The sequence below is a fragment of the Chelmon rostratus genome, chromosome 11 (assembly GCF_017976325.1).
Source record: "Chelmon rostratus isolate fCheRos1 chromosome 11, fCheRos1.pri, whole genome shotgun sequence".
NCBI classification, from domain to species: Eukaryota; Metazoa; Chordata; class Actinopteri; order Chaetodontiformes; family Chaetodontidae; genus Chelmon; species Chelmon rostratus.
In genome coordinates, this window is record NC_055668.1 from 12,522,152 (window position 1) to 12,542,879 (window position 20,728).

Sequence of the window (20,728 nt, forward strand, 5' to 3'; positions counted from 1 at the left end):
AGCAAAACCACACTATTAAAGCTCCTTTAAAAATACTTTTCATAATGCTCTGATAGAAACTGAAAGAAAAACACAGCCTTTGTTGTGTCCTTCTTAGTACGCGGTCTGTGTTCTCAGACCAATTAAGACTGTTTGTGGCCTCTCTTTTGAGAAATCAGGTACCCACACAGTTTCACAATAACACAGTGGTGTTAAGCGCTGAGCAATGTGGCATAGGTATTGTTTTTACCTTCAAGATGAAACTGAAGTGGGTCAAGTGAGTGTATGTGTGTGTGTGGTTATTATTATTATTATCTGATTAATCAAATAACAATAATGACTGTAGGTCAATGTTGAAGGCCAGGGTTGGTCCACCAATTATTACAACAATCTTGCTGTTTGTGAAACTGTGGGAAAAAGGAACAGCCCTCCTCTCTCAGGATACCCCCATTGTGTAATGTTGATAAGTTCACACACACACACACACACACACACACAGACTCTCTCTCTCTCACACACACACACTTAGAAAACACACACACATACACAAGAAGCTCATGGGAACAAGCTGGCAAAGAGGGTCACTCAGAAGAACAATGCTAATCTTTGCTCCAGTCACCGTGGAAGTACAGGAAATAATAAAGACGACTGTTTGCTTTGTGGGAAGTCCGACCTGGGTATTATGTTTGGTGTCAGCAGGGATCCAACAGCAGTTATAAAGGCCACACTAAAGCTGATTTATTACATAAAAAAGGTCCAAGTCAGAGAAAACATTATCAAAAACAGTTTCTATAAACATCCATGTTTCAGTAAGAATTGTCATACAAAATGTGAATATATTAATTGCAGGGATATCAAAGCAGTGGCACACTTCAGAGTAACAACATTAACAAAACAGATCATACAAATTGTTGAGATATGTCTTTCTAAAAGTAGAAGCACGTTGGTGTATGATATGGTTCTATTGCAGCCTTTACTTTAACCCTTTTACCTTTACCTCTACATTCACTACAGCATCTGGAAATGTTCCCATCATAAATCAGCAACCATTAGTGTTGCGACCACCCCTTCCCCTCACACACACAAGCACGCACGCACACACACACACAGGTTACATTAGAGTACATGGATACAGAAACGCTCATACTCTGTCACTGGTGTGAGCTCTGCCTTCAAGCTGATGTTGAATCATAGACCTCAGAGCACTGTACCTGCAGAAGTGAGAAAACACACATGATTAAAGGTAAAAAGATGAAGTCTTATTGCTTAAGACATTAAACTTTAAAAGAAAAACATATTTTGTCACTTTTACTATGGAATAAGTAATTTTTCAGAACAGCTGGGCACTGCAGTTTTTTTGTAAACGTACCTCAAATAGGAGTAAACAGTGAATTTATAGGGGCTATTTTAATCAGCGGAGCAGTAAGATAACAAAGGCAATAGTTGTTAGCAAGATTGAGTTGAGTCATTGTTGAATTTGCTCTTTTCGTGGAGTTTCATGTCAATACGAATGACATAAAAAAATCACCAGGCTTATCCTACATTGCTAGCACATTACAAGTGTGTGTGCGGTTGATTTTAAAATATTCTTGTGTGTGAAAAAAAAGGAACCATATGTTTGATCCTACATGCCACCATGTTCACCACGACAGTACAGATACACACCACAACACACAGTTACGGTTACAGGGCTGAAATCTCAGTCATAAGAGATGATGAGTACACAGCCCTGCACACAAAACACAGCTGTCTTTGAAGGCCTTGTTCTGATGCTGTAATGCCAGCAGGAGACACACACATTGGCTTCACATTATGAAATAGATGCCGTTAAATAAAGCTCTGTGGAACTGGTTACATAACTCATGTTTGTGGATTAGAGACACTCTTTACTTACTTTTTGGTTAGTTTGTTTATCTCACGCTCCTCTTCCTCTTTGAGTTTCTCCACAAAGCTGTCTAAAACTGGAATCTCAAACTTTATGTACTGGGCAACCTGGGGAGAGGAACATTCAAACATATGAGTGCCAGCAGGCCACAGATGTTCTTGATTACATGATATCTGCACCCAAAATGTAGACACGCAGGCACCCAAATGGCTTTCACACTTATTTTCTCTCTCCAAATGAAAAAATAATAATAAAATACTAAAAGTTAGACTAAGTTTAAGTCAGCAACACCTTTTTAGTGGAGGGTAAAACACGCAATAGCTGTACCACCATCTTAAAGGGTCAGTTCACCAGGAAACACATTTTGTACTTAAAAAAAAAGAAAACATTTTAAATTGCATAAAAAAAAATCAGCAGGAGAATCTGCTTCCAGAAACAGCTGTCTATTTATTCTGGATAATCCAGTGAACAGTTTTTGTAAAGGACTATATTTTCAGTGCAAAGCACTTCAGATAAAATCTTTCTAAAGCGTGTCCTGTGGTTCATTACTGGAAGGAAACGTCACTCTTAAATATTAATCTTTTAATGCTTCGAGCAACACAAACAAAATTCCATTCACCTCCATTGTGTCGGAGGCAGAAATAATAGGTGGAGATTTCAAAACCTGGACAAATAAAAACACTACTACTAGAGGTAGATCAGATTGAATGTTTTTGTTATTTGGATGAACTAAGCATCTATCTTATATAACTGAGCTGATATGTATGAGAGAGATCCCAACCATAAACTATCAAGAAAAGTCCTCCAGCAACATTCCCGTTTTATTTATATTAGTGTAGACACGACATGCAGTCGGTCATCTTAGCCTATTGTTACATCAGGCTTCAAACAGGATATCTTTCCTCAGCTTGCTAAATTTAACCCAACTGTCTATAACTGTTCCATTGTATCATTGTGTGTCTGAGTTGAGGACTCCAAAAATGAAAAAGGGGTCACGTATCGTTGACAAGATGAGAGAACGTAGAGAGTGATGGCAGGAGGGCCAGACTCACATCATATGTGACCTCCTCTCCCAGGTCGGCCTCCGAGATGAGGATCTTGGAGATTTTCTCACAGGGTCCATAAAGCACACGAGCCACCAGCGGGTATTCATCGTCCCTCAGTCGGGTCCTCTCTACAAGGCCACAGGCAAAGGAAACAACTGACCACAAACAAACGCGCACAAAATTACCTAAAAACACATCATTGTTAGCCACAAAACCACAATGAAAGTTACGACTTACCACCCGACTCGTGCACCATATAAAGGACAAACTCTTCAGATTTATTCTCCACCTTAAAAGACACAAATCTAGATTATTTCTGTTTTTAGGTTGAACTGATACTTGAGATGTAGCCAGTGGCTTATTGCTTACCCTAAACTTGTGTAGCAGCAGGTTGAGGACTTGTTCAGTCGTCATGGAGCTGTTCACTCGTACATTAGTGACGGAGCCATAGGCTGGAGTAAATACAGATGTCTGGAGGCGAGAGAAACACACATGCAGAAATCCATAACGGAGAGGACACAAATTACTGGGGACTTTGTCTCATCAACACATCTCCTAGACTGGAGCAGGGACTTGAAAACCTTGGACATTTTGAACAGGAAATCTAAAACAGAAAGGAAATCCCTGCAGCTGGAATCTGTTCAATAACAACACACACACATACTGCGTTCAGGAGAAACTGATGAAGGAGCTCTTTGTAGCTTTGTACTGTGTGGCACATTAATGAAATCAGCTCACAGCAGACTGTTGTGAAACCCAAGTACAGGCACACCCGCACAGGAAACTTCTGCCCCTCTGCACCTGGAGATGTGTCAACAACGGGATACATTAATGTGCGTGCTGTATGCATGTTCTGTTTATTGTACCTTGTGGTTGTAGAAGTGGCCGTTGATTGAGAACCTGTGTGTGCGCAAGCGCTGCAAGTCTCTGGCAGTGTGTGTCTTTGACCTCCTCTGAACCTGCATGAAGGAAGCATCACTCCTGGTCCTCAGCAGCTGAGGAGAATCCTCTTCCTCCTGAACACCCACGTCACTACCTCGGGGATGCATGTCAACAAAAACACACCTCTCTTACCGCATGCATCGCCTGTTTGTACGTACAGTGCGTCCGGTCGTTTTACAGAATGATGGATCAACATGTGATGTTCCACATGCTTGCTATTCCTTTTTCATCTAGCTTCCATTGTCTGACGTGACCCTGTGACCCATAATTTTGATAATCACGTGTATGTTTGAACGACAGTATGCCAAAACATATCAAAAGTACTATGATTAAGATTAGCTTGTTTCGAACTAATACACAAAACTTGGCTCCTTTACAGTATTTTTATGTTATATTTTATAACCAGTTGCCAATTTTTCATGCTAATATAAATGCTGCTACAATATCTTTTGGAAGAAAATAAAATCAAATAAGAAAATGCATGCCATCACATATCTATGTACAATATATAAGTGTCAGAAAGTGCCAAACTACATACATACATATAAATAAATAAATAAATAAATAAATAAATGGGCTATTTTTCACACCTTGCATGGTATTAATTCATTCATGAGATAATCAACAACAACACGGTATCTTAAATAATCTTTAGGGCATTCAATCATTCGCAACTGGACCTCGTCAATTTGTCTTAGAAGACGTTTCGCCTCTCATCCAGGCAGGCTTCATGATAAAGCTTACAATGACCTGGATGAATGAGAATATTCACAGGCATTTATCTTAAATAATGGTTAAATGGTTTCTAGATTTATAAACACAGGTTGCCTCTCAAAGTGCATGTTGTTTTTTTCTAATCCCATACAATAGGCCATGTTTTCAACCCAGACCAATTTAAAAAAAAAAGTTAGCAGGGGGAATAAATAAAAGACACAGTTCTTTATCTGTGGTCAAGAACAGCACAAATGAGATGCCAGCAGGTGACAAACCTGCTTAAAAAGGCCAATGTCCGATCCACAGCTGAGCACTTTAACCTTGGTTATTTATAGTGTTGGTGATGTGATCTAGCTGGCATCTGATGCTAATCTGTGCTCAGCACGTGAGCCAACCTTTCCACTGGGACTGCTGAATGCAGCACTTGCGGAGCTCTAATCTGTTTCAGCATGTGTCTGTAATCTACAGGCGTCCGAGCAGGTGTGTGTTTGTGTGTGTGTGACAGAATGACTGCACGTGCATGTTCCTCACCAGGCGGTCCAGTTTCTCTGCTCAGGGAGTTATTGTTAGACTCTGCTAACTGCTTTGCCACAGCAGATCTATTGTTTCTGTAGGAGGACAGGAAAAATGTGTTACTGTACATTAACATTCCTAACATTCTTTACACAATACAACTTAAAATGCATCTAGGTGTTTCAGAGATTATATTTAGTAGAGCTTCACTCAAGGTTTGCTTATTAGCTTTTTGATGAGCTGCATCTTGACAAAGACTGTGATATGTGATTTAAATGCTGAAAAAAGCTTCTTTTTAATTTGAGCCACAACAGAGGAGGTGAGGAACATATCCTGCAACTAATTCATATTTTCATTATAGGTTCATCTGCCATTGCAATCATCTTCTTGATCAATATGTCAATTGTTTTGGCCACAACTGTCCAATATCATTGACCTGCAGAGCTGGAGCACCAGGCGCAGTTTAAGACATGTTCCACCTCTTCTCTTTATTTAAACTTTATTAACAACGCAGTAATATTACAATTCACCCTCAGTTTTAGACAGCTTATTGAGGTGTTCTCAAAACATGAGCCAAACCTAAAGAACAATAATCATTATTTTTATTTTGGCTTCTTTGTTAAATGACATTTCAGTGCATTACATTTAACATTAACAACATTTCTGGGGGTATCAAAACCTTACCATTAAAACTCAAATTACCTGACGTCTCATTAGGTAGGTATCAGGCGCCGTTGAGAGGCAGGGTTAACCCTACATATCACCGACTGTCATTGTGACTCACAGAAATGTCTGAAACTAACATCTAGAACCACGGGGCTCTCCAGCTCTGCAGGGTAATGTTTCTTTTTAATGTGTTTCCCATGCTATAAGAAAAACAATGTACATAGCTTCTGAATGTTCTTTAAATTCGTATTTCTATTTTATGAATTCATATTTCTTTTGTTACCTCGTTAGACTTCCTTGTGTTGCTGTAGCAGGTAAATGTCTCCTTTAGTAATGAATAAAGTCTTATCTTATATTTTCTTAATTCCAAAGTATTGCCCAAAAAACTATAGCTGACAAAATACAAACACCATGTTCTACACAGGTACAAGGAGTTTTCCCAGTTTCCTTTACTCAATAATACAGGGTGGGGATACTGGTGAACAAAGGGGTGAGTTGTTACAGTCTGACTCTCTCTTCTATTGTGTGCAAGCTCCCCGTTGACAACGCTGTAGTTAGAGGGCCCACATCTGTTTATTCAGCACATGAAGGCGTGTGTCAGTTTGGGTCAGGCCGTCGTACCGGTTGAGCCGAAATCTTTCATTGTCATCATACATCTGAAGTCTGATTGGTCGGCGTAGACCCCAGTAGATGTTCAGCAAGCCCTCGAGGATGAGCTCTCCATCCTCCTGCACACACACACACAGAAACACACACGTATAACAATAATTATCAGCACTTGTGGTCAGAGGGGATATCCTGCTGGCCGGCCGCCACAGCGGCTCAATATCAGGTGTACGTGCAGGCACAGACGCTCACAGCATTCACAGGGTGAGCCCTCTCATCTTGGAGAAACCCGTCAGGTTTGACCCACCCTTTTTTCTTTTCCACAGTACAAGGGTGAAGTCACGTCTGAGAAAGCACCAATAATAAGAACAGAGAACGACTGCTTTGGGTCACGTACATGCGGGGAGGGGAAGGTGAGGTTCTGATTTCACAAAACAGAAACTCTAAATTCAGAAAAAAAAATGGTTCGACTGCTGTGTGAGTTCAGATTGCTGAGAAAAAAATCTGTGTCACCCTGTTTAAGATGTTAAACTTAAAGATCTGTAGTATGTTGGACTGAACGGTGAAGCCTGAGATCGGCACCAAATCAAGTTTTTTGTGCGTATATTACAACTGAACCAGTTTTAAACCAAATATTACACCACAGCTGTGACTGTAATCACAGCTTATCACGTCATCACTTTATCTAATTTAATACAAATGCAGACCTTCAAACCCAATTTCTTCTGATGAATAAGTCCATAAATCCAATTATCAGAGAGATTTTATCACCAAAGTAATTCAGATTAGATTTAGAAAGAGAAAATTTCTGTAATCTAGATTCTAAATCCAATCACTTGATATACTGCCTGAAACTTTGTGGCTATTCTGCAGCATTTTGGTTTAGTAATTCAATGTAAATATTCATGGAAAACACATGATTGTATGGAAATAAACGTCAGGAAAAAGTGTTACAAAAGTGTCGAGTTTTAGCTTCAATGGAAACAATTTAATGATGCCCCTGTAGCAGATAACATACTGTTTTTAGGATACATATGAATGTATATACTTGTATATACTATGCAAACTGTACCCTGCAGAGAATCAAATGGGTGATGTTGCACCAGGCCTACAAACACAAGTCCATAAATATACACATTTGGCTTCACTCAGCTCATGACAGATAAATGGCATGACAAAGAAATCCAAAATATATTTTACTTAATCAAAATTCATCTGTGGAAATCTGATCAAAAGTTCGGTCTCTAGGTGAAACTGTACAGAGAATGCTGTTTCTGTTGTCCTGAGGTTGCTACAAGAGCCACATGATCTCTTGGTGTTCATAAACAAACAGCTTATACACTTAAACTAATTCCTCATGCTGCCTGGTTCTCTAAATATACGCCTTTCATGTCGCTGATTGAATTTGCATGGATAACTTGTGGCGTCCATGTTGTTACACTTCTAATCATTTGGTCAGAGTGGTAGAGCGGTGGGGTCAAAAGGAGGCTTGCCAGTGATAAAATGTGCAAAATCCTGAAAGAATAACAATACTGGAGATGAATGCAGGCAGTTTTTAGTACCATTTCTAGATGGATAATAATCGTTGTAATGCTGACATGTCAGAGGCATGAGAGAAGAAGCAGAAAGATCTCTCCCAGGGCTTCATTGTTTCTGGAATATAAACATTCAAAGCAGCTGTGCCACTGAACCTTGCTAACCCACCACTCCTGAGTTTCCTGAGCAGGCATGAACACACCCTCTCTCACACACACACACACGCACACACACACAATTTCACAGAGATGTGAGTAAGGTCAGCAGAGCTATTTTTGGAAGGGGTGGTTAATCGCTCTGCCTCAGTGTGCTGCTATAAAGCCTGGATACATGCTCTGATCCAGTCACACTCAACTGAGCGGACCACACACCACTCTGTTTCCCTCTGAATGTCAACCCTACAACTCAAGCATCGAAGGTGAGAGTGCTTCTTCTTATTATTGTTCTCCATTATCAGCTATTCTTTATTATAGAGGGTGTATAATTTAGACAAGTTGGTTTTGAAGGAATTGAAGCAGCAATCGTAGTAGTAGTAGTGTGTAATTCACACTATTGAATATGAAGGGTACAGTTTATACTGTATTAAAACAATTAAAAAGCAAAATCTGGAAGAGCATGCAAAACAGCAAACACAAACAGACTGTGGCAGGTTTGAATTAAATTAAAAACAGAAAATTGAATTCACGATCTAAAATCACTGTCTGTTCTTCCTCTCCAGCATGAAACGCAGGCGGTTGCTTCTCTCCCCGCCTCTCTTGCCCACCATCACTGAGACGCTCGAGGACTTGCCTGTCCTTCCATCATCCTCCCAATCTACCCAGAGCTCCCAGTCTCTAGAGGACTACATGATCAGCATCCAGGCCCTTGCCCAAGCCGCCGAGGCCCCGAGCTACGGCCCCGTCAGACTCCAGAGGTCCCCCAGGCTGCGGCACTTCTCAAAGGCTCAGATGAAGCTTTCCGTCTCGGCCTCACTCCCTCGCGGGTCCCCCCGCACACTCAGGACTTCCAGACCTTATGGTCTGAGTCTGAACAGCACCGAGGATTTTTCTCTCAAGATGGGCAGAGAAAAAGACTGCAGGGGCAAAGACCCCGTAGACTGGCTGTTTGGACAGATAAGGACTTGAGCGGAGGTGCTGTTGTTGTGGGAAGCCCTGAAGGCACTTTGATGGAGTATCTCATGGTCTAACATGACTGGGATAACCTGTTCTGTTTATGAAGGTTGAAATAAGGCAGTGCATGATGGGACTTACTGTGATGGCTCTGAAGAAAAGTGAAGATCTATTTATTTCTATGCACTGAGGACTCAAATCTACATGTTTACATTCTTTAATATTTTGTAAAGATGTCAAGGATATAGTTTCTAATAAAATACTAAAATAATTATGCAAATGTTTATTCTGTGTTTCTAAAGTTTCTCTACAGAAGAGCTGAAGATCATTACATCTCGCATTCAGTTGAAAATAGATATTCAATTGCAGCAATTTCAGTAGCTGTTTAATCCTTCAAGTCATTCATCAGCAGAAATATTCTCTGGTTCCAGCTTTTCTCTTCAAATGTGAGAATTTGCTGATTTGCTGTTTTCTTCAGGAAATTTAATCCTTTTTGGTTTTGGACAAAACAAAACATTCGAAGACATCACCATGGGAACTTGTGAAAGACAGTTTTACTGATACTTCTGTTCCTAAATGACTGAGAAAATAAACGCTAGATTAATTGATAATAATGATTAGTTACAGCCATAGTAGAAATGCTGCTACCAGAGTTGTATCTATAGATGCATGTGAGGGGTAGTGTCTACAGGCCAGTGGTGGAATGTAGCTGAGTACAGTTACTCAAATACTGTACTTAAATATAACAATGTTCAGGTACTTGAATACTTCGTTTTTATGCCACTATATACTCCAACAGTTTAAATCACTAGTTCATTTTCAGACCATATTTCACATATAAACCATATATTAACCTGTGGCAGAAAGTAACAAATTACATTTACTCAAGCACTGTACCTAAGTACTATTTTAAGTACTTGTTCATGTACATACACATGTTCTGCTAGTTTATATGTCCACAACAGTTCAGCAGGAAATACTATACTTCTTACTTCCCTACATTCATTTGATAACTTTAGTTACTAATTATTTTGCAGATTCAGATTAATAATGCAAATAAATAAATTATGGTGTATCATTATCGGTTTGGATAAGACTTTATTCATCCCGAACTACCCAGCAGTACATAAAGTAGTTAAAATTAGATCCACCTTTACCAGCTGCAACATCAAAATGATGCTTACACAAGAATGCATCAATAATTATAATCCAATAAAATAATATAAAAACTTTTCTGAATTGAGATATTCTGCATAATGAGCACTTTTGGTACTTTTTAGTACATGGTGATGCCAGTACTTTTGTATATTCACTTAAAGTGAATATACAACATCAGCAGTGTAATATGTAACAATATATAACACTCACAAGGGACATTTTAACGTGTACTTAATCCTCACTTGTATATTTTATCGCTAATACTTAAGTGAGACAAGTGAAATTATAATATCAGGAATGAGTACTTTTTAGTAATGTTTTGCTTCACTTTAAGAAAAGGATCTGAATACTTCTACCACTGCCACGGAACCAAACCACTGATAATTTTTGCAGCAGTGTCAAGCCACCACACTGGCACCTAGTGGTAGCCAATGGTGCCACAGTGCCTGTGAAAAAGTACCTTATACAGCCACCAGAGGGAGCTACATGCTATGCTATGGTAGATTGATAATTTAAGTCATTACTGTGGACAAGCACAGGCAAACACCTTAAGCCTCTCTTGTAGTTTACTGAGACCATTGCTACTTTTGAGGGCGTTCAGATGACATCTCTTTAATCAGACCACCAAAACCTCCATGCTGAAGTGCTCTTGAGCAAGTCAGTGAATCAGTGACGGCTCCAGCAAGGCTACTGTTCTGGAGGAATCAGCATCATTTCCATTATTACAGCTAATACAATTGCACTTGTAGCAGGCACACATGTTAGAGCCTGTCTTCTCCTCAAAGATTCCAGGCCAGTTTACCACGGATGGCGGTCTCCAAGTCAAACCACCTGACATTTCCACCCACAGCATGACTAACACACATCACCTGACTGCACCTGCACTGCATAGACATGATGTAGTCTTAAAACAACACCTGTAAGTCCTCTTCATCTGCCTCTTCACACTTCTTTTTTTCACACAAAATCCACATCATCGAACAATCAAAACAAATTCTCAGGAGTGTCAGGTACATATGACCGCAGCCCGAGCTCCGTCTGGAAATGATGGTGCATGTCTGTGGCTGGTTTCCATCTGAACTCATTCACATCCAAGTATGTTACTGCTGAGTGATGCTTTGTCCCTCAAATCCAAAAAATATCTAATGGGCTCCTCTTGAGTAACCTCTGGTCACTAAATCATGTCAAGCGTAAATTATTAGGAGCAAGAAAACAGAGCTCCTTACCCATTTCAACCTGAGCGTATGTCATACTGTGTCACCACGCTAACACAAAGTGTTTTGTTGTACAGCTTTTTCACCACCACAATTCTCAGCCTAAGAATGATGATGATGCCCAGTCGTCACGATTGATGTTCAAATTTCAGTTTTTCTGAGCACTTTTAGGACGTCTCATCCATGGTGGTTTGAGGCTGAAAGCACCAGAACATGGACTTAGCGGTGAGCTTGTTTCGTCATCAACGTGTAAGGAGTAGAAGGACTGAATGAGAGGAGATCAAAAGGTGATGTATTCTACCTGCTGCTACAACCAGCAGAACCTATTGATGACACATAGTGGGTGCTGAGTGATGAAAGTCATTCTTGTAGACTACAAACAGGTTAACTAGACATAAGGTGCATGAAGAAACAAACTGAACTTTGCAACAAGGATTTTATTTTTCTTCCTGTAACAGAATTATTATGAATCAGGATCAAATTTCAGTTCATCAGTTTGTGTTTTCATCAGCCATATTTCACATATAAACCTTTGTATGCAAATGCAGTATTTCAGTCACACTACACTGAGCCAGCCGTCTTTACACAATACGTACAGAAATAGGTTGCACAATATCACCACATTTGGCACAGTATGATTAAGGATTGAGTGATGTGCCCGAGCTCACTGTTGCCATCAAATGTTCCTGTGTATGTAATTATAGTGGCTAGTTTATGCTAATTTATGCACACCATTAACATTGTTGAGGAAGAGTATTTTAGTTACAATAAAGTTTTTTTTATGTGATATATGTGGAATTTGTTCAATTCTGGCAACATTATGAAATCAGTGCTGCTATGATACTGCTATTCAGCTGATATTCAGTTTGTTTGTTAACTCTGAATGCAGATAGAGATCATAAGAAGTTTTCTTCTACGCATGAGTCATTGTCACTTAAAGTGAGTCATTGTCCTGCTCTGGCTGAGACCCTTAACTCCTTTTTTGTCTGTGTTCCACATTTCGCTTGAAGCTGGAGCCTTGGACAGCCTGAGTAATAACACAGGAAGCATCATGTAGTGTACAATCACTACAGTAGCCTATTTTCACTGCTATCGCACCAGAGAAATATACTACATGTCTGGACTGAATCTTTTTAGCTATTAATGAAGGAACATTTTGGTTGAATTGTGTTTACAGCTAAGTCAAAAGAGGACACACTGTTAAAATCCCACATAAAAGCTCCAGATGACCGATGACAAGTGACAGTGGTGTAATGCAATGTGTTGAGTCATTCCCTATAATGAGGGAATATAATGAGCAGAGTTCCGCTTCACATCAAATATCAACAAAAGCGGCCCTTTTAAAGAGGCTGAAGCTATTGCATCTTTATTTTTGGTTAATATTATGTCAACATTGTGATATCATTGGTCCCTCTATTATATACAGTATGTGTATGTTACATGTACTCATATTATGTCTGTGACTGTGGGGGATTTTCCCAAAGTAGAGGATGTAGTGGGTCAGGCTGTTGAGACAAAAAAGAGGGACGGATCATGACCATCCTGCCCTACACACACAAACACACACACACACACACACACACACACACACACACACACACACACAATCTCTCACTCTCAAAAACCTGCTGGTGAACACAAAGGGGAACTCCCAACCATAAAACCCATAGAATGATTATCAAACAAATAACCGAGCTTCTGCAAGCAGCTTTACAGACACACCACAACAGCAAAACGTTTACTGTGGAAATACTTTGCTGAAGTGGTTGGTATATATGACGAAAACCTAAGACCCCTCCCTCCCTCCTTCCATTTCCATTTTCATTCTGTGGGAAAAGGGGGCTTTTTGTGGTCTGTCAGGCGTTTGGCATGTTGGAAAAGGGGCCAGGAGTCGCAGCTCTGTGCTCAGAACTGCAGCCACATTGGAAGCTTATTTGGTCTCAGGTTTTCGTCCTCATTACACGCCTGAGCATCAAAGTGCTGGTTTAACTGGTTCCAGTTCTGGTATGTGTGCGACCCATTTCTCAAGTGCGTCTTGCAATCTAGCACACCCACGCACGCCGGCCAGCAAGTGTCAATAACTCTCCCTGTTTATCCTCTGTTATTTCCGCTAGCACCACCTCTTGTCAGGTGACATGTCTGCAGCCGAGTCTTTTCTTACCTCGCGAGTCCTCAGCTGGAAGTTTTTCCCTTCGTGGTAACAGTTGTAGGTCCTCAGCAGTGACAAGATGTCAGACCTGATTATGAACACAGGACCACAAATGATAGATCAGCGCTCATAGCTCTTACACACTGCCAGCAATGGTGAAATCTAACACATGTAATCACCATTGTGATTTATTTCATTGTGCTTAATTGCTGTGCTGTGAGTGAACTAAAAGGACTTACTTTGGTATGAGTTTCTCTTCGCTGAGCTTCACGTAGGTCTGGTGCTCACCCATTCTGACTAGAGCCCAGCTGTGGCAGAAAGACAGGAGAAAAAACACTAAAAATGGTATAAAAATTGTATTATCTCTATAACACTGTGCATAATCTAAACTAATGACTGAGTTGACATGAATAATCATGTGCGTCAACAGTTAACCTTAATTATTCCCAGAGAGAAAATTCCTTTAACCACAAGCAGACGATGGTCAGCCACATAGAAATATGTAACAAAAACAATGATTCAAAAACATTAAATATGCACATTGTGCAGTCATATTTAATTATCTGTTGACCGTTGGAAGGTTATTTTGGATTAATGGCCTTGGTTAAAAGCAGGGGCAAGGAATTTGGAGAAATCACATGGTGTTGCTGACACAGAGCCAACAGACAGATAGAAGTAACATGTTGTGACAATGCTGAACAAAGCCCGGAAAACACCCCTGTGTATCATTCAAGGATACCTCCAGCTACTGTGGCAGGCATCTTATAAACAATTAGCATTACAATAATGATTACAAACACTTCTTGGTCATCTCTGTGGCCCTTTATCTAAAGCAAACAGCCGGTCTGCAACACCACTGTCCTTTTTAGTGCAATCAATTCAATGCATAGTAACAGAACGATGCAAATATTAAGGAAAGCTATTAATCACTGTGTCCTCCAGGGTGTCAAGTCTTTTGTGACTAAGCCAGAGGGAAGCTGTCCCTGATCCCTCCATCCTGATCCCTGTGTCTCGGTATTTTAGAGGGAAAGTGCCATGGGGAATTTCCTGGTTTGGAAAGCCCAGCTCTGACTGTGTGGGGGGAGGAGCAAGAGTATAAAACAGCAACATGTGGTCCTTGGGCTCAGTGTCAATGCTCCGCTTGCCTCCAGTATGAAGCTTTATCTTCGCTCAGTCTGCCAGCTCGCCTTCCTGAGCCTCTGCTGTGTGCTGATCAGAGGTAAGAATCTACAGACTCATCCATGCTTATATGTGTGTGTATTTTCCATTCATAAAATCTGGATACAGGAGAAGTGTTGTGTTATTTTGATAAAAGCTGCCTTAGCATGTGTAACTTAATCTCTGCCCGTGTTGCTCTGCATTGAATTAACCTGTAATCCTGTTACTGTGTCTGTGCAGTGAGAGAGTCAGACAGCACGTTTGTGCCGGGAAGATGTTTGTGTCCGGAGACGCAACCGGGAGTCAGAGGGCAACTGAAAGAGCTCCAGGTTTTACCAAAAAGCCCCAGCTGTGACAAAGTCACAGTAATGTGAGTACCAGATCATGCATGCGCACACACATTAATGCGCACACACACACCGATGAGTGTGACTAAATGTGTGGGTTTACATGTTTTTTGCAGAGTGACACTGCGGAGTAGCAACGAGCCAGTGTGTCTGAACCCAGCGGCACCGATGGGCAAACAGCTGGTCCGCTGCTGGAATAGGTGAGAGCATTGATCGGTGAAACTTAAAAGCCTCTGTGAGGGTTTCATAAGCCTGAGGGATACTGTAGCTTTTTCAACCCTGAGTATGATGTGATCCTTCAATTTAAGTAAAAAAACTTAGACACATACATAACATAGAAACCGCAATATGCAATATTCATATTACAAGACAGGTCGCAGAATATTAAAGATGAGCATCCTAACTGGTTATAAAGGGGTTCCAACCGTTTTAATATTTCCTGTAAATCACAGCCAACAGAATCTTATTAGCTGCCAAACCAGTTCTTGTCCCAACATAGCACCGAGCTGAGCAGTTTATTCCTCCATGTGTTTTGCTACTTGTGAAACAGAAAAGAATATAAGTTAGTGTCTCTAATATACTGGTAATCAACTAACTGTGTATTAGAACCCAATCTTTTCCTTTCTCTGTGTTTATTGTAGATTTTTTTCAGAAAACCTATTCATGCCACAAATTCATGCAAATATTTGACCAGCTTGTGATGGAACATGGCCAAGTTCACTTTAATCCAGATTCTACAAGAGTATCGATTGACTCGCCTGCAGGCTAAAGTTCTGTACTTCTGCGTGTGTTTTCTAGAGCTCAAAAGCTGGGTCGTGATGTGAAGCTGTGCCTGAGGAGGAGGAGGCGAGGGAGAGGCGGTCAGCGCCAGCGGTCTCGACAGAGGAGCCGGGGCCTGAACAGGAAAGCCTCATCCTCTAACTCCCAATAGTTAACCAGCACGACAAATGACGGGAAGCTACTGCATGGAGAGAAGTGTGTAAATGCTGATTCTTGCCACACTGTGGAGTAAAAGAGAAAACAGAAAACAGCATGCTGCCACTTTTCTTTCTATTAACGTCACACGGCTCGGACATCAAGAGCCCCTAAATTGTTGTCTGGGCTGTAAATCAAACTGTCTTTCTAGGCCAGCAGCAGGGGGCTGTGCAAATGACTGATGTGATGTTGAAAACTAAGCCCTGGAGGCTTGTTATACTGTAAATGTTAACACTTATAGCTTTAAAATGCTGTTAAATGGTCATTGTATTGTTCATGTATTATTCTGTGTATGCAGCTGGAAAAGATGACTGAAGAGCTTGAGTTGGTTATTTATTTTTATATAAATATAGACATTTTTCACACAACGTTTTAAAATAAATATATTAGAACAATCGTGCGACTGTGTGTGCTATCTATTCTTAAAACTCTCCAGAACTGAATGAGGAGGATCGCTTCCTTCACAGGATATGAGAGGTCACTTTACCCCACAGCTTAAGATTTAGTTAATAAACTACAGGATGTTAGTCATCGAGCGGCAGGCACAAAGCAAACATGTCTCACTCAAAACATCTGTACAAATAGTTCAAAGCTATAACATGAGCGAACTGTGTGTTGTGTTATAAAGTGAATATCTATGAATATATCAAATATATCTCTTCTCATGGCACAAATCTAGAGTGATCACTTGATGTAAGAGCGTATGCTAAAGGTGTATTGGAAAACACAATACTATTAATGCATCACAGGTGCAATTGCTATAAAACTTTTATGGACATGCTGGTGTTGCACCATTGAGATGTCTGATCAGGTGATCAGGGCACAGACTGTTGAAAGTGAGTATTTTATGAAGGCTTGTAAAAGAGTGTTAGACCAGCTCTGAGATTTCTTGTAAATCATGTGACAGGATAGATCCCAAATGGAGCCATGAGAGAGAAAACACCCCCCCCCCCCCCCCCCCACACACACACACACACACACACACACACACACAGGCCCACATAAGAGTTTTGCCACACACCAACATCAGTCTCGGTAATGGATGGTGAATAGCAAAGCATGTGCTGACCTGTTTGTTTTCCACGTACAGCACCCATTGACATTGATGTGGACTCTTGCAATACTGCTATGTGGTGCCTCCATGCTTGACAGCACTTGGTGGTAATATGGAAAGCGAAAGTAAACTGCTGAACAAGGTTACCTTTGTCAGAGGCCGGGCCGGGACATTTAAGGGACTTTTCATATCTTGTATGCCATCGAAGAATACAAACAAAGCAGCTGGACGCCTGAATGCATTCAGCGCTGGCAAGGTTGCACTGGATACTGGTTGAGAGGCTCTATGAATATTTATCAATCTACAGCAGCTGTCTTGTTGTGACAGCATGTGACCAACAGATACAGACACTAAAAATCCAATTTAATTCTCATTTATACAGAAACTGTATTTTCTTTCCACTACATTTAAGTGACAGCTTTAGTTACTTTACAGGCTGAGATTCTAACACACCATGCAACCAAATTTAATATCATTAAAACGCTGCATGATGCATCAGTAATAATAACAATAATAATAACACCAAAGAAGAAGAAGAATTTGCACTAAACACAGATCATTTTTATCTATGCTTTTTAGATTTGCTGGACTTGAGTATTGAGTAATGCCCCCAATGCAAATAACCACATTAATAAAAGCAAAAATCATTAATCATTAATATGAAGTGGTAAATGATTGATTACTGATTGTATTATATTCTGGTGTAATATATTGTGTTCGTGTTATTTCAAGTAAAAGTTTAATGTATGTAAAGAACATAATTTTGAGTATCTACATTGACAGTATAAATCCTGCAAGTGTGAGGTTTTCTGTTGACAGAACTGAGGAACTTAGCAGTTATTAAAAGAGGAGATTATAAGAGGAGAGAGGGAATTTAAATTGTCAGTAAAAATGAAGGAACATCTTTTTCACTTTTTCTAACTACAGCTCACTGTTTCCTGCAAAGTGATCCTTAAAGGATTCATTTGAAGACTGGGTTGTGCTGCCACCTAGTGCATTATGCACATCTGTAAAGTGCATTGCTCCATCTCAGTGACTGAACAGACAACGTTCACTTCAACATGGATTATGAGCTCTGACACCACCTGCAGGAACAGAGCCTGCAGGGCAGTGGCCGGCTTTGATTCACTCCAAAGTGCTGATGGCTGACTTACTGGTCGGGACTCTCAGCATTTTCTGAGACGATCCATTTAGTTGCAGTGCATTATTTCATCACATGCAAAAGACGAGAGGTCAACCAGTTTAAAAAGCGATGTGACTTTTTTGTGGTAATTGCAGTTACTCTTTCATACACTAATTTTCATCTTTTACTGACCATTTCCTAATAAATTTCACAAGGGTGAATTTAAATTCATCAAACCCTTGTTAGTTGTTACTCTTTAAAGCAAACAAGGTAGATCTTTCCCAAGAATGAGCTCTGGTTCACAGGAAGTGATTCTTTTGCATTTCCTGCAGCTGAGACAGAAGTTCCTTGAGAAAAAAATAGAAGACCAAAAAAAAAAAAAAAAAATGCTTGCATGAGCAGTGACAGCCACCACAAAAACCAGGAAACAGACTGCCCAGCAGTGACCACACCGCTGTCTGACTGGGAAGTGATCTCTGGGAGGTGAGGTGCAAATTCAGCTAAACAATGAACACTGAGCACGAAAGATGGAGCAGGAGTGTTTCAGATTTCTGCCACACTGCTGCTCCTCTAATCATCATACAGCTGAAGATTCAAATCCAAACTTCTCTGATTGACTTGTTCATTATCTAAATGAAAATCCCCACCAATGTTCATGTTAATTACTGAGGCGACGGCAGCCCTCCTCCCTCCCATCAATGACCTCTGCTCACCTCCACTCTCATCCAAGGAAAATGATGACACAGTGGGTGCATAATGGGATGGTCAGTTTATCTCTCCTGCATATTCATACATAATAATGGGTGTATAAATATTCCATAACTTAAAGGATTCCAGTCTGTCACCATTAATATGAATTATTCAGCCACTGCACATGGCTGCACAGGAGATAAACCAAAGGTTTGAAGCTGTGCAGAGAAGACAGGGGTCATTCTAGTCGCTGACGCGCAGATTTAGGTGAATTTACATAATCTGCCTCTTCCCTTCTCTTGAGAGTAAATTACGCGTTACCTCGGAGTGTAAGATCCCTCGGTGGACAAAGAAGCTTCATTGCAAGGCTGCTAATTGGTTTGATCATCGCGAGATGCGTATCCAATTATCGCACCAACTCTGGCAGCTGCGCCCGAAGACAATCCATTCCCATGCGTAAAGACAGCTCCAAATGACGCACACGATGTCAATTTTAGCAAAAAAAAAAAGTGCCTTTTTCACAAACATTTGAATTCAAAGACAAACGCCGGAACCGGAAAGAGACATTTAACAGAAAAACACTAGCTGGAGAATCATGTATTGCTATTGCAGCTTTTACTGTAATGAACATGTAGTTTTATAGGAGCACAGCAGATTAAATCGGACCCAAAAAGGAAAGTTTCATACATTTATTCCTAAATGCAAGAAACTGAATTTACAGCGTTATTAACCTACATCCAACTTCAGAACATCTCCTGGCACCAGGGCATTTTGTTGTTTTCAGTGTTTTCCGCATGCTTGCAACGGTTAACTTCCTCACTTCTAGATCTTTTCGTCTAAAAATGTCCTGCAGTGAATTTGATCAGGTTGGTCTTACCATAGCAGAGTGCGTCCTCCGTCTTCTTCCGTATATCCACCAGCGATGTACCGTTCCTTATCAGTCTTCATGCCTCCTCGGTCGTGCGGTATTCGGAGCTGTTCGAAGGTTAAACTGACAACAGGATGAACCAATAAAAGGCCGCACTGATACGCTTCTGCCAACGAGCGTTTAGCGTGGGCGGGGCGAACCCATGGGGCTGGCATACCTCGCCCCTCTTCGTCAAGGTGCCTCAGTCTCATCAGTCACAGCAGGTTCATAAATTCTGGTCTTCACTGCTCAGAGAATGACAAAAATCAGCTCGGATGGCGATGATTAGATTTAACTGGTTTTTACTAGTTTTGTTAGTTTGGCATATAATTTACAAGAAAAATCAGGTTAGAGGTGAGTTTCGTGCAAAATCCACATGTAGGACATCCACGTCTATAATGACACTTTGTCATTATCTACAAATAATGGAGGATCTGATTGATCCTTCTCAGCTAAGTATGTATAAGTGCTGATTGACGTTGTATTTTAGTGTATTTTAATTCTAATGTTTTTATCCTGTATTATGCTTGAATTGGATCACTACCCCCAATTGTTTTAAATGTGTCTTGTTTTATTTAATTTTGCCTGTGAATATTCTCATTCATCCAGGTCATTGTAAGCTTTAGGGCATTCGATCGAATGCCCTAAAGCTTTATTTAATTTTCTATTTTTCCCTTTGTTGTTTTGTGACTATTTGGACAAGTGTGGTATGTGTGCATCCTTTGAAAATCAAACCAAATCAATTGCATTAAAACAAAAACAACAAAACAATACAAGAACTGATTCTTGACATTATTTCCCTGCCTTTATGTATGCAGTGATAAGAAAATCTCTTTTGCACAGCCACCACTAAAACACTTATCCTGTTTTTTTTTTTTTTTTCCAGCTCAGCAGTAAAGGAAGAAGTCCCTGTGACCTGTTAAGATTTATTTCACCCATCCTGTTTTTGAGCCTGGA

At 40.4% G+C, this 20,728-nt stretch overlaps 2 protein-coding genes across 4 annotated transcripts; one reads left to right on the forward strand and one right to left on the reverse strand.

Moving 5' to 3' along the window:
• Window positions 1–695: 695 nt before the first annotated feature.
• Window positions 696–19,822, reverse strand: rassf4a (Ras association domain family member 4a). Of its 3 annotated transcripts, none has more exons than XM_041947720.1 (11): window positions 19,742–19,822; window positions 13,757–13,825; window positions 13,530–13,605; window positions 6,367–6,473; window positions 5,098–5,174; window positions 3,575–3,711; window positions 3,280–3,381; window positions 3,148–3,199; window positions 2,917–3,038; window positions 1,874–1,971; window positions 696–1,190 (listed from the first exon to the last, which is right to left on the reverse strand). In XM_041947720.1, the coding sequence occupies exons 1-11, from the start codon at window positions 19,810–19,812 to the stop codon at window positions 1,121–1,123; spliced, it is 981 nt and encodes a 326-aa protein (XP_041803654.1). In that variant the 5' UTR covers window positions 19,813–19,822; the 3' UTR covers window positions 696–1,120. The 3 variants fall into 3 exon arrangements, with proteins under 3 accessions (XP_041803654.1, XP_041803653.1, XP_041803655.1); XM_041947719.1 differs by lacking the exon at window positions 3,575–3,711 and adding an exon at window positions 3,777–3,946; XM_041947721.1 differs by lacking the exons at window positions 3,575–3,711; window positions 19,742–19,822 and adding exons at window positions 3,777–3,946; window positions 19,600–19,630.
• LOC121613977 (C-X-C motif chemokine 10-like) lies at window positions 14,592–16,393 on the forward strand. The gene is made up of 4 exons (XM_041947722.1): window positions 14,592–14,736; window positions 14,916–15,045; window positions 15,139–15,222; window positions 15,821–16,393. The coding sequence occupies exons 1-4, from the start codon at window positions 14,670–14,672 to the stop codon at window positions 15,951–15,953; spliced, it is 414 nt and encodes a 137-aa protein (XP_041803656.1). The 5' UTR covers window positions 14,592–14,669; the 3' UTR covers window positions 15,954–16,393.
• Window positions 19,823–20,728: the final 906 nt, after the last annotated feature.

Bases quoted from the DNA above. Each gene is read 5' to 3' on its own strand.
- LOC121613977 (XM_041947722.1), top strand. From the start codon at position 14,670: ATGAAGCTTTATCTTCGCTCAGTCTGCCAGCTCGCCTTCCTGAGCCTC. The intron at 14,737-14,915 runs GTAAGAATCTAC...GTGTCTGTGCAG, and splicing joins CTGCTGTGTGCTGATCAGAG to TGAGAGAGTCAGACAGCACG. The intron at 15,046-15,138 runs GTGAGTACCAGA...TGTTTTTTGCAG, and splicing joins TGTGACAAAGTCACAGTAAT to AGTGACACTGCGGAGTAGCA.
- rassf4a (XM_041947719.1), bottom strand. From the start codon at position 19,812: ATGAAGACTGATAAGGAACGGTACATCGCTGGTGGATATACGGAAGAA. The intron at 3,039-3,147 runs GTAAGTCGTAAC...GTGGCCTTGTAG, and splicing joins TATGGTGCACGAGTCGGGTG to AGAGGACCCGACTGAGGGAC. The intron at 1,972-2,916 runs GTGAGTCTGGCC...TCCTCTCCCCAG, and splicing joins GAGAGGAGGTCACATATGAT to GTTGCCCAGTACATAAAGTT.